We start from the raw sequence: 16,636 nt of genomic DNA, 5'->3' as shown, positions 1-16,636 counted from the left end.
TGAGGTCTCTCCTCCTTCTCTCAGCCTCAACTGACTCAACTCCCACCTTGGCCAAGATTCCCAATTCTTTCCAAGGAAACCAACCAAAGAAACACATTCTCCTTGGTTCCATCTGACCATTTCTCCATGAGTCCAATGACATGGGTTACATTTCTCTTAATAGGATGATTTCAACTGCTTTTTAACATTTCACAGTCAGCTCTCAGGATCCACAGATTCTGCATCTCAAAAGCCAACCCTGATTTTGCCATTTTATGTAAGGCACATCATACAACAACCCCATTGTTTGTAATAGGACTTAACATCCATGGATTTTGGTTACTTCATGGGGTCCTGAAACCAAACCTCAGCAGATACTGAGGTCAAACTGTAAATAATCTTCAAATTCCACCATACAATCAATAAAATTACAATTCAAACATACATCACACTTGTTCTTATTTTTGTTCTTCTTATTATTATTATTATTACTGTTCAGATGACACATGCATTTTAAGAGGCCAGAAGCTGCACCAAAGCTGCGCTCCTGTCCTTAGGATTGTAGTGTGGCTTTGTCATGGCTTCTGGCCTCTTAGGACACATGCATCATTTAAATAGCATACCTCCAAAGTGACCAGAAGCAGCTTTATTTTGGCCTGTCTATATCGGCTCTAAGTAAGATAAATTACAATACAGATAAGAAAAAGGAAAAATGGGCTAAAATGAAGGTGGAGAGGCTGAGGGGAGAACTTCTATCTATGCAAGGTAGCCAAGGTATTGGTAGCAACAAAAGTGTCAGTGACAGTGAAAAGCCCTAATCTGGAAAGGCCTGCTGAAAGAGATCTGTCTTAACAGCCTTTTTAAAGGCTTCTAAGGTGGAGATGTGATGGATCTCTTCTGGCAGGTCATTCCAAAGCCTAGGAGTGGCAGAATAAAAGGTCCTCTGGGTTGTTGTAGCCAATCTAGTCTTCTTAGGCTTTAGGAGACTTTTTCCAGTGAAGGGAGGATTGTGTGGAAGAAGGCACTCCTGCAAGTAGTCAGGACCCAAGCCATGTAGGGCTTTAAAGGTTACAACCAACACCTTGTATCTTGTCCAGACACTAATGGGCAGCCAATGGAGGGATTTAAGATCCGGTGTAATGTGGGCAGTTCTAGAAACTACATACTACAAATTCCATGATTTCACAGGATGTTGCTATAAAAATTGAATTCGGACCAGTGTTGCATGCAATGTAGTGTTCTAGAGCACTTGCCCCCATTCTATAGGAAGGGCAATGGGTCCTTACCCACAGAGGACACATTTTCATAGGTTTCCATCATCACCTCTTTGTACAGAAATTCCTGCTTTGGACTCAAGAGTGGCCATTCCTCCTCTGTGAAGAACACAGCCACATCTCAAAAGGTAATCTGCAATAGAAAATAGCCTTTGCTGAAAGACAGAGGATTGTAAATAACACCCCCATTGCATCCTAGTCAGTCAAATTCCCAATGGCTCCACCACAAAAAAGGAGGTCTGGACACTAACCTGTCCGGAGGTCTTCTTTCCTCCAGTTTCTTCCGCAAAGGAGGAATTGAAGGTCCTTTCTCTTCTCTCCCTTCCTTTGGAAGCCATCTTGATTCTTTCCACACCTGCAGAAAATACAAAGTGATTTTATGTGCACACATTTATGCAATCTTTCATGGACCACAGAAAATACAATTCAACAGCACTAAGGGCAAATCAAACCTAAACCTTCCCTAAAATTGAAAATAAATCCATTGGAAAGCAGGATATTAATTATTGATATGATTATTATTACTATTATTAGTCTTGCCTCCAAACCTCAGAGAGAGAATATTGTGAATACTGAAAGACTAAGACAGTTCACTGGGCCTTTCGGGGCGTAGAGACCAGCATCGTTGGCTGGCATGAGGGCGAAGATGGAGTCTGCACAGCGCACTCCCTGACTCTTCCCGCATGTGTGATGCTGCACATTGCACCATATCACAGGTGACATCACGGTGTTCTTCTGGCGCTACATCCTGATGATGCAGAAAAGGAGTGGAGAAAAGCCACACCATTGGCAGATATGGCACTTTTTCCCTGGCGCAGAAAGGAGCTCCTTTTTGCCCCACGGAAAGGCCACATCAGGGCCACAGCGTAGCTTTATCATAGTGGAAAAAGGAGCTGCAAAAAGTAGCGTGTTTGTCGTGGCCCTGATCTGGCGCTAAAAGGGGCGGCCTGTACATCCCCTTAATTTCCAGAAAATGGGGCTAGGATTGGAGTCCTAGGGTTGGCCCCAGCCTTCATCACTCCCAAAGATGTCAATAGGAGGAGGGCTGGGTAGGACTCATGGGTCTGATTGATTTTAATGGGTCTATTTTTAAATTTTTTCTTCCAATAATCTACATAAAATCATAATGTATAGATAGACAGCAATAACAACAACCATAGCAATTGCAATATTTAAATGTCTATATTTAATGTTTCCCATTGCCTTCCCCTAAGGCTGAGAGAGTGTGGCTTGCCCAGTCACCCAGAGAGTTTCTATGTTGGAGATGGGATTCAAACACTGATCTCCAGAGTTGTAGTTCCACTATGCTCAAACCACTAGGCCACACTGGCTCCTATATCATGGACATCATTTCACTGGACCATTGTATGCCATGGACTTGGGCAGCTTCCTCATCCATGGAGGTCATTTTGCAAGCCCCCTTCTCCTCCTCCATTTCCAGGCCCAGCTCCTTCTGCATACCCTCCATCTCTCCCAGTTTGGCAGGGACCCTCCCCTGGTTCATCCTCTGCCCTCCCATCTTTTCAGCTGCTCTTCAAAGGCCACAGTTTCCTCCTCCTGCTGCCATTTCTCCCCTTCTCTTCAGCTCACTGCCATTGCTGCAAACTGAGTCCAAAGGGCAACAGAAGTCTGCCCTCCATGAAGACAGCCAAGGAGAAAGGAGAAGAGGGGCCCTTCCCAGAGGCTCAGGCAAAAGCAAACAGCTGCAGCCTCTTCTAGTTTGCCTCTCCTTCCTCAGAAAGAACCTTCCAATCTTGATCATATTCTGAGGTTGTTTGGTCACAGCCTCCCTTTGATTCTCTTGGATCCCTCTCCAAATTCTCAGGGCCCCACAGAGACTCCCAAGAGAGGAGAGGAGGCCTGGCAGCTGGAGAAGAGGGGAAGAGGAGGGGGGCTTCCTTGCTTCCAGCCCCCAAAGGCTGACTCCATACAGAAGACCCTCCAGACCCCCACCCTTGGCTCCAAAATGGGGGCTCTTCCCTTTAGCCATCCTTCTCACAGAGGAACCAAATTTGGGGGTCCCCCATCGCCATCTCGAGGCACCCACCTTGCCTTTCCTGCCAAGGAAACCCAGAAGGAGCCCTTCTTCTTCCTAAGCAGCCAACAGTCAAAGCCACCAGCCTTCTAGAACCCTATTCAGGCTCCAAGCCAACCGCCAGCCTTTCCCAGAATTCCATGCTCTCCCTCCTCCCAGCGGAGGAGACCGGGAGACGGAGCAATGGGTGCAAACTCCAGGGAAAGAGAGTTTATTGTCTTAAACTTGTAATTCCAGTTGTGTCCCTTTATGAGAGAGAATGAGATTATTATTATTATTATTATTATTATCAACAACAATTATGATAATTAGTGTCTTGTTCCCAAAACCACAGAGCCTTGTGAAATCTCAAAGACTGTGTTTATCACACGGAGGTTTTTGCAGCTCTATGCAGCTCAGATCCGAAGACACTGCGGGTCCAATGATGCGAATTCAGGCGACAACGTTTTGTGTTATCACACGCGATTCCTTTCTATGGGGCTCCTTCCGTGGGGCTTCCGAAGTGATTCCAAAGTCACCCCTCATTTTGCTGAAATCGGTAACAAGCGAATGCACAGAAATCTCTTCCAAGCTCACTCCGATTCCACTCCGAATTGGTCTGGTGTGGAATGCAGCTTCGCTTCTGCTCTGTTTCACCACCGCAAACCCCCCGGTTGCAAATTTCCCATGATGCAGCGCTGCAATTCCCCCCATTTCCTTCCGGTGCTCCTTTCACTTTCAGGGCAACCAGGGGGGTGCGTTGTTCGCTCCATTGTTGCTGGCATAAGGCTGAAACCTTTCGTGGGGAATAGGCAGCCAATGGGAGTGGAGGAAAGTCCAGGTAATGGGAAGGAGGCCACACCCCCTCAGGAATGGGGAGCCAATGGAAAATCACATTAGTCCCCATAGACTAATGTTTTAATCAATAAAGAACATTCCTAATACAACGCTGCCCTCTGGTGGATACTCAGGGCACTGCAGCCTCTTTGGGCTTCTCACCAACTTCTATTCTGGAGCGCCACCTGGTGGCCACTCTTGGCAATTCACTAATAGCAGTTAACCAAATTAAACAAGCACTGGGCCCCAGACAGAACCCCACTGGTCACTTCTCTCCAGGATGAAAAGGAGTCATTCTTGAGCACCCTTTGGGTTCGGCCGGTCAATCAGTTACAAATCCATGTAACAGTTGCCTTGTCTAACTTGTTTCATGTTTTTGTTTTATATGCTATTCAACATCTTTATCAATGACTTGGAGGACAGAATTGGGGACATGCTTATCAAATTTGCAGATGATACCAAATTAGGAGGAGTAGCTAATACCCCAGAGGACAGGATCAAAATTCAAAATGACCTGAATAGACTAAGAAGCTGGTCCAAACCTAACAAAATGAAATTCAACACCGAGAAATGTAAGGTACTGCATTAAGGGAGGAAAAATGAAATGCACAGATATAGGATGGGGGACACCTGGCTGAATGAAACTACGTGTGAAAGGGATCTAAGAATCAAATAGGCACAAGTTGAACATGAGTCAACAGTGCAATGCAGCAGCTAAAAAGGCCAATGCGATTTAAGGCTGTATCAATAGAAGTATGGTGTCTAGATCAAGGGAAGTAATAGTGACACTCTATTCTGCTCTGGTCAGGCCTTACCTGGAATATTGTGTCCAGTTTGGGTGTCCCAATTCAAAAAGGATGTTGAGAAACTGGAGCACCTCCAAAGGAGGGCGACTAAAATGGTGAAGGATTTGGAAACCACAATGGGACAGTCTCAAAGCTTCAGGCAAGGAGCATCAGACTGAAGTCACAATGGGACAGTCTCAAAGCTTCAGGCAAAGAGCGTCAGACTGAACTCACAATGGGACAGTCTCAATGCTTCAGGCAAGGAGCATCAGACTGAAGTCACAATGGGACAGTCTCAATGCTTCAGGCAAAGAGCATCAGACTGAAGTCACAATGGGACAGTCTCAATGCTTCAGGCAAGGAGCATCAGACTGAAGTCACAATGGGACAGTCTCAAAGCTTCAGGCAAGGAGCATCAGACTGAAGTCACAATGGGACAGTCTCAATGCTTCAGGCAAAGAGCATCAGACTGAAGTCACAATGGGACAGTCTCAATGCTTCAGGCAAGGAGCATCAGACTGAAGTCACAATGGGACAGTCTCAATGCTTCAGGCAAAGAGCATCAGACTGAAGTCACAATGGGACAGTCTCAATGCTTCAGGCAAGGAGCATCAGACTGAAGTCACAATGGGACAGTCTCAATGCTTCAGGCAAGGAGCATCAGACTGAAGTCACAATGGGACAGTCTCAATGCTTCAGGCAAGGAGCATCAGCTGCCCTCAGTTTGCCTCTGACGTCTTCCTCCTCCACATCTTTGTTATGCCCAAGTTTGTAAGGGCAACCTGTTTAACCTGAGAGCGTGTAATGAAAATGTCTCTTTCTGTGGACTGATTCAGAGAAGGGATAACACAGATAGTGAGACACCAAATTTGGGTTTAAACACTACACATGCAACATTTATTAAATCACAAACATAATACAAACATTGATTATCAAGAGCTCTTTCATTCACTCACACATTCATACAATACTCACACACACTTTCCTTCCGCCGGACATTGATGAGTTGTCCTCGAAGGCTGGGGATGACATCGTTGCCGCGCTTTTGGTGCCAACAAAATTAGGGTGAAAGCCAAGGCTCCTTATACTTTTCTTCTCTCTGGCTTTTGGTTGCTGAAGTCTTGCAATATTGCCGCCCATTACTCAACTTCTTCTTTTCGGGAGGAGACAGCTGTTCAAAGGCAGGTCGTTCTGTTCAAATTAGTCCATTGTCCTGTCAGTTCCTCTTTATTGTGACTCAGGAGAAAAGGCACCTTCCCGGTCATAGTTCGACACACCTGAACAGCACCCGGCTTCAGCTTCCAAATTCCTCAGCCTTTCCTCATCTCAGTTGCCAAATCCCTCCTTCACATCAATGCTCTGCGCAGAACCATCTTGTTTAGTTCTTTAGTTTGTTTTAAAACACCATTCCTTGGTTCTTTGGTTCTTCAGCTCTGGGTTTAAGTCAGAACTCACACATTTCTCTTACATCTTTAACTTGGACACCATCCACTTCATACGGACCTTTAATTCCTTTCTGTATTCCTCCATTCGATAAACTTCTACCTGGGGTTCTTCTTTGCTGGGGCGGCTATCAAGCGACTCCCCCACTGCCAGGTCCCAGGCTGTCACTTCCCCCCCCCCTTCCTTTCCCCAGTTTGGGGCCGGAAACCCAAATCCTCCAGTGGTGGCCTGGGTGCTGTGAGCTTCAGGGGGTTTCCCAGTCTTGGGCTTGGCCCTAGTTCCTCTGAAGAAGGCACCTGCTCAGACTGAAGTCACAATAGTACCGTCTCAATCCTTCATCCAAGGAGCATCAGACTGAAGTCACAATAGGCCAGACTCAGTCTCTCAGGCAACGAGAATCAGCCTGAGATCACAATGGGCCAGTTTCAATCCTTCAGGCAAGAAGCATCAGCCTCAGGTTGCAATGGTCAAGTCTCAAACGTTCAGGTAAGTAGCATTAGCCTAAATTCACAATGGTCCCATCTCATTGCTGCAGGCAAGGAGCACCAGCCTGAGGTTGCTATATGTCACGAATCCCTTTATTCATGCATTTATTAATTTAGGGATTCATGCCATAAGGGTTTAGGATTAAATTAGAGTTAAGATAAATGGGATTTATGGTGGGTTGAAATAATATGTTTGAATATGTGCTTTAATAGAAGATACTAGAAAGAGGTAGAGAGATCATGGCTAAAGTATGTTCTTGTTTGCTAGGATTGGAATGTGTGGGAATCACCCTTCTAACAGAGGCTGGAGTTTAAAAGACTGGTCTCTGGAAAAGGAGGGAGAACATAGAGAGTTATTGGTATTTTTATATTGTAATATGTTGTCATGGGTTTATGCTTATTATATTTTCATATGGTATCATATTAGATTGGGATTGATGGGGTTTCATATATATATTGTTAAGCCATAATGTTAATTAAAACTATTGTGTCGCTGAGTTCTGTGGTCCAAGGCCACAGGTGCAGTGGTTGAGATAAGGCACATGAGAGCTTAATTGTTTTTAGAAACACTGCCAGAATCCCGGATGAAGGGCTATCTAATTAATTAGCTTTATTGGTTATAGGATGGGGTTAACTGATATGGTTATAAAAGTGAAATGTATATACATACTTTCTTTCATTCCTGACAAAAAAAGTCACTTCTATTGCATGTATCTTCTTTTTCAATAAAAGCTGTTCCTTTTTCAAAGTATTGCCTTTTGTGTTGCAAGAGGGGCTGCAATTAGGACCCTGACAAATATCTCTCTCCCCTTCCATTCTCCCTGCTATCCCAAAAGAGCTGGAGAGCATACCAAACCAACCATGTGTAATGCCTGGTCAGTCAAAAATACACCGCAGATAGTCCAAGATCTCCTTCTGGACGAAGAGGCTGAGCTGGATTGTTTCATGGAGACCTGGCTGGGTGATGATAGCTCAGCCACCTGGGATCAGGCCTTACCAGCCGGGTTCTCCGTCAGTGAGCAGGTAAAGGGACGTCGCTTTGGTCCATAAAGACAATCTTGCTTTGGCCAGGATACCTATCCGTAAGATGGACCACATCAAATGTATTTGCCTCAGCTTAAAGACTAGGGAAAGTCTGGGGATTCTGTTGGTTTAATGTCCATCCCGTTGCTTAACATAAATACTCTCTGGAAAAGATAACATCAGAATTAACACAAAACAGGGAAAGAGTGACATTCCTGGAGGAAGAATATAAAAAAATGGGAAAAGAGATAGAGAGATTAACAAAAGAACATACTGAAGACATAGCAGAAAGAATTAAATTAGAGCAAAGATTTAGGGAGAGATGTCTTAGAATAAGAGGTCTTCCCAAACAGAAGGACGAAGATCTATATAAAAAGATAATACCGGCCTTGGCTGAATTTATTGACCTAGATAATGAAACCTTTCTCCTTGAGGTGGACAAGATGTTAGAGTAAGCTCCTGGGTCGCAAAACAGAAGAGACTGGCCAGAGATATCGTGATGTATTTTGTTAGGACTCAAATGAAAGAAGCAATTCTACAACACTTTCATACAAGATTCAGAACTGAAGAAAATGAAATGTTATTCTTTAAAGATATCTCTGGGAAAGTGTTAAGGAAGAGGAAGGAATATGGACCACTGACTAAGGTTTTGCGCAGCAATGCAATCTACTACAAATGGGAACTAACTCAGGGCCTATCTTTTAAATTCAAGCAAAAAAGATACCAAACCAACTCGGTACAAAAAGCAAGACATTTTTTACATGAGAATGAAAAAGAACTTAATAAAGAGGTCAGTCAGAAAGAAGAAATAAACAACCCCGGAAAAGGAGAAGAGGATAAGGAGGAAGAGAGCTTAGAAGAAGAAACAGAAGAAGGAGAATTGCTTAGGAAACCAGATCCAAACACAAGAGAGGACGATATAAATGGAGAATATGATGATGAAACTGGAGAAGACGGACATCCTATCATCGAATGTTAAAGGAATTAACAGCCCAAAATGACGAGGTAAACTTTTCCATTATTGAGGGAAACAGAGACTTGATGTCATTTGCCTTCAGGAAACCCATATGAAGAAAGAGGATATAAGATTGTTGTAAATGACAAATTGGGGAAAGAATACATAGCAGCCTCAAAAAAGAGGGGAAAAGGTGTAGTGATATATGTAAAGCATAAATGAGAATCTAAAGAGGTATTCTCAGACCCCAATGGATACTTGGTTGGTGTAGAAGTTACTTTACAAGACCAAAGGATCCTAATGGTGGGAGTTTATGTACCCTTAGGAAATAATGGCCTGTTTTTTGGAAAACGGAAAAAACAAATGCCAGACCATATTTGCTATAGGACCTTAATGATGTGAGATTGGGGTGGGGTGAAATGCCCGCAGATAGATAAAAAAGCAGACAACAAAATATACTTATATAACAAAGGGAAATTGCCGGAATCTTTCTTTGAATTAAAAGAAGCCTTCACGTTAGAAGATACTGGAGAATGAAGTAGGGTCTGTCTAAGGGATTCACGTTCTTTTCAAACACCCATCAATCCTGGTGGAGAATAGATATGTTCTTGACTTCCCCAACTATTAGCACAATGGTGGAAGCAGTAGAAACCTTACCAAAAATCCTATTGGATCACAATCCAATTTTATTGTCTTTGAAGAATAAACCTAAGGAACTGATATGAAGACTAAATGAGACTTTGGTGCTTTACAGACCGCCGCTTTGCGGAGGTCTGCCGGCGCTGTTGTTTGCTCCGCGAGGGAGCCGCAGCAGCCAAACTGTGCGACTCCCTTGCGGAGCAAAAAAGAAGCTCCAAAATGTCCAAAAACGTCATAAGCGCTGCGTCAAGATGGCAGCGGCCGTGTGGAACGGCCGCTGCCATTTGTTACAGACAGAGTCCGTAACAGGAGTAGGGGCATCTAGAAGAGATGCCCCCTTTTTAAACTGGGATGTCCTGGGGACGTCCCAAATGGCGGTATGTAACCCGCCTTTGATTCCTAAAGAAAGTAAAGAAGTGCTGGCGGTCAAAAATTTCAGACCGATTTCTCTCCTTAACAACGATGATAAAATCTGTGCAATGGTCTTAGAAAGATTTTTAAAAACCCTACAAAATATCATAAACGGAGACCAAACGGGCTTCCTCCCAAAAAGGCACCTTAGAAACAACACCAGGAATTTACTGGATATTATAGACTTCTATGAGAAGAAAACAGACTAAAAAGCAGCTATGATTTTTCTTGAGGCCGAAAAGGCGTTTGATGAAGTTAATTGGAACTTCATGCTGGAAACCTTAAGAAACATGGTTCTAGGAGATAACTTTATAAGCTGGATAGATGCAATCTATAGAAAACAAACATTGAGACTTATTATTCATGGGGATGATAAGAGACATACCCCTCTCACCTTTGTTATTTATGGCCACTTTAGATACTCTGAGTCCTAGCATTAAAGAAGATAAGAAGACCAAAGGCCTGAAAATAAAACAGGAAGAGTTGAAACTTAAACTATACGCAGACGAAGTGGTGATATACTTATCTGACCCAATAGAAAGTGTTAATCCCCAACTTCATAAATTAAAGGAATATGGACAGCATTCAGGTTTCCGGATTAACAGGGATAAGACAAAAATTTTACCAATGGATTTAACAAAATAAGGATCAGGAAAATCTACAAGAGGAGACTGGGTTTAAAGTAGAAAAAAGGTCAAATATCTAGGTGTTGAGTTCACCTCTAAAAAACGAGACCTCTTTAAAAGCAACTACAAGAAAATATGGGGTGATATCAACCAAGATCCCAATAGATGGGCTAAACTCAACCTATCCCTCTTGGGAAGGATCAGGGCAGTTAAAATGAATGTACTGCCTAAATTACTATTTTCATTTCAGACTATACCTATCCTTCTTAATGACAAACCATTTTTAGAACGGCAGAAGGACCTGCAAAAGTTCATCTGGGCAGGAAAAGATCTAGAATCAGATTTAAATCTCTAATAGATGATGTAACGATTCACAATCATCTCTTCTATTTTGACCTGACACTTCTTTGGGTGTTTGAAGGACAGTCGTGTGGATGGATTTTAAAACACAGACCAAGCGGCTGGTTAAACAAGAATGTAAGTTTATTTTTAAAACAGAATAGGCAAAGGTATCTTTGAGATGGAGTTGTTACTACGTCTTCTTTTGTTATTTATATACAGTTCTGGTTTAACTCTATAGTAATAATAACAATAATAACTCCGCCACACAGGCTATACTATCACTCAAGAAATGATGTAAGCCAAAGCCCTCTTCCTGAGTCTGGTTCCACTGAGTCTCTCTTCTAGACTCTCCAGAACTAATCCTGTCCCTCTCTGGACAAAGCAGTTCCTTAAGTAACCATCCCTCAGGAACTATGGGAACCCACTCCTCTCTTGGACCCTACTGTTCCCATCCTCTCTATAACTGTCTCCCACTGAACTCCCGCTTCATCCCTCAGGATTGCAAACCCTAACTGACTCCACCCAACTGCCGAGCGGAATCTTCAAACTCCTCAGCCAGCACCTGATTGGCTTAGAGTCTCTGGCTTCTGATTGGCTGGTTTGTAAGTCAGTCCGTCACACGCCTCCCCCTTTAATAGGTTCATTGAGACACAGAACCAAACGGTTCTATGGTCCAAGGAACTCCCAGTTATCAATTATACTTACCCATTATATATAACATTATACACACATCAGGTGACACATGTGATATACTTCATATACTTGTTTTATCAATAACCATTTCCAACTTAAATATCTTTGGTATTTTCCTGTATGTTCCCCTTTTAAACATATGTCTAATATCAGTTCTACCTGTTATAACAACTTACCATCATTTTCTTATAAGTTTAGCATATTATATCCATATCCCTTATCACTTGTTGGGTTTTAATATTTTAATAACACTTAACCTTTTCCCCAACTTCAGATCTTTATATGTTCCATTTAAATGTTTTTATCAAACATATTTAATCTTTAACCCTTTTCTCTTATTGGATTAAAGGCTGATGGAGCATCCTCTCCAACTACTTTGCCCCGTTCCCAGTATGGTTTTGAAAACATTTCATCTTCCATTATACTAATGGCAAACTACAATATATTGGTTTTCCAGTCTATCAACTCAATTATATCCTTGTCCTTTTTAGGAGTCTTCTCTGGATCAGTCCTTGTAACTGACCACGTGTTTCTTTTTACCGGCTGTGGACTTAACACCTCATCTAGTAAAAAGTCTTTGCTTCCTCCTGTTTCACTGGACCACATTCATTGAGTGCGCTGAGCAATCTTTACATCTTCTTCTGTAGACCGTAAAGTGTCCCTTATCAAAATCATCCTGTTCTCTATAGTTCATCACAATCTTTGGTCTTTTTCCCTCTGTTGAATCTCCTTTTCCAGTTGGTTGATGGCTTTTGGAGTCCCACCAACGCTTGTCTGTCATCTGGTCGCCACCAGTATGTTTGACAGCGAAGTTTATAGACGTGAACATGTTCTGCATTTACACATCTATTCTTTCAACTTTTACTTTAAGATTCTTCCAGTCTCTGTGAACTAAACCTTTTTCTTGGGTTATATCACCCATTTGCCAAACTACATATCTTTCAACACTGTCCCATTTAATATATAGCTTCCAGAACCCTGAACTCTTTATTAGAACCTACAAAAGCCTGCTGTGATGTTTTTAATAACTACTTGGCAGACAAAATCTCTCAGATAAGAGCCACTTTGGATGCTGGACTTATGACGGAGGCGACAGGAGAGGTATCCAGAGCTTTTGCCTATACTCTTCTTCTGGATGAATTTGAGTCAGTTAGTACAGAGGATGTGGCCAAGCTCCTTGGGAGTATGAAAAGGAAGACTTGCTCTCTCTCGATCCTTGCCCATATAGGCTGGCCATCCAGGGGAAAGATACCATCAAGAGGCTGCTAAAAACATAACTAATGCATCTTTGAGGGAAGGCTGTCTTCCATCTTGCCTCAAAGAGGCGGTGGTTAAACCACTTCTAAAAAAAGCCTTCCCTTGACCCTCTGGACAGAAACAATTACAGGCCAGTTTGGCTCTTACCATTCTTAGGCAAGGTAATGGAGAGGGAAGTGGCCATTCAACTCCAAGCAGTCTTGGAAGAAATGGATTTTTCTACATCCATTTCAAACTGGATTTAGAACGGGTTACAGAGTTGAGACGTCCATGGTCGCCTTAGTCGGCGATCTCGGTTTGAGCATCGACAGCTCTTTGAAAAGGGGAAGTGGGACCCTGCTGGTGCTCTTCGACCTCTCAGCGGCCTTCAATACCATTGACCATAGTATCCTTCTGGAACATATGGGAGAGTTGGGAATTGGAGTATTACATTTCGTCGAGGTTCCAGATGCTGTCACTTAGGAACAGTTGTTCGACCAAGAGAGAGCTCAAGTTGGGCGTCCCTCAAGGTGCAATTCTGTCCCCAATGCTATTCAACATTTACATGAAGCTGTTAGGTGAGATCATTCGGAGACATGGGGCGGAGAGCAGGGAGACCTTGAAACAGTAGTACATGCGCTGGTCACCTCTCAGCTGGACTTCTGTAACGCACTCTACATGGGACTACCCTTGTGCCAAGTTCAGAAACTTCAATTGGAACAGAATATGGCAGCCAGGTTGGTTACGGACACTTCTAGAACTGCCTACATTACACCGGTTCTTAAATCCCTCCACTGGCTGCCCATTAGTTTCTGGACAAGATACAAGGTGTTGGTTCACTCTGGAATGACCTCCGGATGAGATCCGTCCTATTAACACCTTGGAAGCCTTTAGGAAGGCTATTAAGACGGACCTCTTTCCAGACTAGATTAGATCTATTGACTTGCCTCCCCCTCCCCCTGACTCTTACCCTTGCCATCGTTAGTGTGATGGAAATTGCTATTGATGTATATCGTTCCTGCCCTCCCACCTCTCCTTCAGAAAACGACCCATTTCTTGCCCGAAAAGCTTTTTTTACTGTATTGTGTTATGAAAGTTTTAAATTTTCTTGCTGTTTAATAGGATTTTTAAGGGTTGATTAATGTTTTTATAATTGGGAAAAGGGTTGGGGGTTTGGAATTTTAATTGTATTTCTTAAATTGTACGTTATTTTATTACTGTAATCCTCTTTGATTCCTTTGAGAAAAGGTAGAATATAAATAATAATAATAATAATAATAATAATAATAATAATAACAACTCTTTAAGGGGGTCAAAAGCCCTTTCAGTATGCTCCCAGAACTGTGTGTGTGTGTGTGTGTTGTGTTTCTGGGGCTGTGGGTCTCTCCATTGGTCCTCCTCTGCAGGGTTGTTGTGAAGGAAAAGATAAGTATGTGAGGGAGGATGCCCAATCTGGATCCTGTGGGTCTCTAAGCCTAATTCCCAGGTTGACAGGGGATTGCCAGAGTTTTGAGGTCCCTCCGTCTCCTTCCTCTTGGCTTTGGCCAAGAGGATTTTGGCTCTTCTCTCCCCCCCAGAGCCCCTTCCCCCAGGACTCCAGAGAAACCCCCCCCAAGAAAAATGCCATTGAATCCTATCCTGTGCGATGCTTTCTATTTGGCACAAAACTCTTCCATAAATGAGGCATCAGAAGAGAGGGGTTCTCCTCGGCCCCACTTTCCACAAGGGAGGGGGCTCCTCAAAGACCTTTTTCCCTTTGGATCCCCCTCCCCTCCATGGCCATGCCTCTCTCCAAGGGTCCCACCGGCCTTCATTTCTCATAATAACTCCCCAAGTACCCGGGACCCAAGGAATCCCCCAAGGAGGGGGAAGGGAAGGAAAGAGGGAGAGGAGGCCTTGCAGGACCCCTGCCTTTCTTTGGGGGGAGAAGAGGGGCTTCTCCCCTCCAGCCATTCCTCTGAATGAACAAGGGCTCTCCCCACTTCCCTCCCTCCCTAAGAACAGACTGTGAGGGCAGAAATGGCTTCTGGGGCTGAGACTGTGCAGGCGCATATAGTCCCAAAGGCCCCTCCTCAGCATGCACAGGGATTGCCAGGTCCTAGATGCTGCTGCTTATTCCGCTGGCAGCCTTTGTGGGAAAGAAGGTATGCGCCGGGGTTCAGTGGCCTCCCCTTCCTTCCCTCCTTTCTTCCTTTGAGGAGACCGCAATGGAGGCCAAGGTGCAGTGCTGGACTCAGGAGGGAAAGGCAGGAAAGGAAGGCTCTGCTTTGGAAATATAGCTCTCTCTGTGTATCCTGTATGTTTGTGTCTGTGTGTCTGTGCTGTTCTTATGGCTGGGAATGGAGATGAGAACTGAGGAGAGAAGAAAGGGTCAGTTTTGGGCAAATTCAGAAATTCTGTGCATCAATGTCCAGTGTGTTGAAACAGTAAAGAACTTTATTGAGAACACATAGAAATTCAGTGTTTAAGCCGAAACTGACCACTCCAATCCAAACAATACATTAAAACCCCTAAAACGTAAAACATGACCCTCTTCCAAACCCAGCTTCCACCTCCAATTCCCACAGTCTCTGCCTCACAGGTAACAAGGCCCCCTTTTACCATTCCCAGAAACTAGCCCTTTCTGTAAATACCTGCCCCCAACTTTCTTAAGCCAAAATCCCACACATTGCAAAAGCTATATTTCCCATAACTATTCTAACGAGCTGCAACAAATCCCAACCTCCCATCTACCTAACCTATACCACAACCCACAATCCCCAGCCAAATTGACAACCCAAAGCAATTATCTATACTATTGGCAATTAAAACCTAAACTTAAGAAAATCCAACTCACAAGGGTCTTTTCTTTGCACTGCTGGATTGAAAATATATTTTTTGTATTCGTTATTGACAAATATAATGTTAGGATTTGTGTGGCTTCTCTCCTCTGTGGACTCTCTGATGTGTCACTAGGTGTGACTTCTGAGGAACACATTTCCCACAATGCTGGCATTTGTATGGCTTCTCTCCTGTGTGGACTCTCTGATGTGCCACTAGGTGTGACATCTGAGAAAAACATTTCCTACAGCGCTGGCATCTGTATGGCTTCTCTCCTGTGTGGACTCTCTGATGTATCATTAGGATTGACTTCCGAGAAAAACATTTCCCACAACGCTGGCATTTGTATGGCTTCTCTCCTGTGTGGATTCTCAGATGTCTCACTAGGTCTGACATTGAAGAAAAACATTTCCCACAATGCTGGCATTTGTATGGCTTCTCTCCTGTGTGGACTCTCTGATGTAACACTACGTGTGACTTACAAGAAAAACATTTCCCACAACGCTGGCATTTGTATGGCTTCTCTCCTGTGTGGACTCTCTGATGTATCATTAGGATTGACTTCCGAGAAAAACATTTCCCACAACGCTGGCATTTGTATGGCTTCTCTCCTGTGTGGACTCTCTGATGTATCATTAGGATTGACTTCCGAGAAAAACATTTCCCACAACGCTGGCATTTGTATGGCTTCTCTCCTGTGTGGACTCTCTGTTGTATCATTAGGATTGACTTCCGAGAAAAACATTTCCCACAATGCTGGCATTTGTATGGCTTCTCTCCTGTGTGGACTCTCTGATGTAACACTACGTGTGACTTCCGAGAAAAACATTTCCCACAACGCTGGCATTTGTATGGCTTCTCTCCTGTGTGGACTCTCTGATGTAACACTACGTGTGACTTACAAGAAAAACATTTCCCACAACGCTGGCATTTGTATGGCTTCTCTCCTGTGTGGATTCTCTGATGTATCATTAGGATTGACTTCTGAGAAAAACCTTTCCCACAATGCTGGCATTTGTAAGGCTTCTCTCCTGTGTGGACTCTCTGATGCATGACTAGGATTGACTTGTAAGC

The 16,636-nt window shown here is 43.6% G+C and overlaps 1 protein-coding gene across 1 annotated transcript in view; it reads right to left on the bottom strand.

Annotated features, from left to right (window-relative positions):
- The window catches only part of LOC149282472 (uncharacterized), a 56,521-nt gene that overhangs the window by 17,675 nt on the left and 22,210 nt on the right, over positions 1-16,636 (bottom strand). The window contains exon 3 of the mRNA XM_089498175.1: positions 15,895-16,627. Coding sequence (XP_089354301.1) covers positions 15,895-16,627 — 733 coding nt within the window. The remainder of the gene's footprint in view (positions 1-15,894; positions 16,628-16,636) is intronic.

This window comes from Sceloporus occidentalis, unplaced genomic scaffold, assembly GCF_023333645.1.
Source record: "Sceloporus occidentalis isolate IW3139 unplaced genomic scaffold, rSceOcc1.0.p SCAF_114, whole genome shotgun sequence".
In the NCBI taxonomy this organism is placed as follows: Eukaryota; Metazoa; Chordata; class Lepidosauria; order Squamata; family Phrynosomatidae; genus Sceloporus; species Sceloporus occidentalis.
This window is presented reverse-complemented; position numbering and strand designations above follow the sequence as displayed.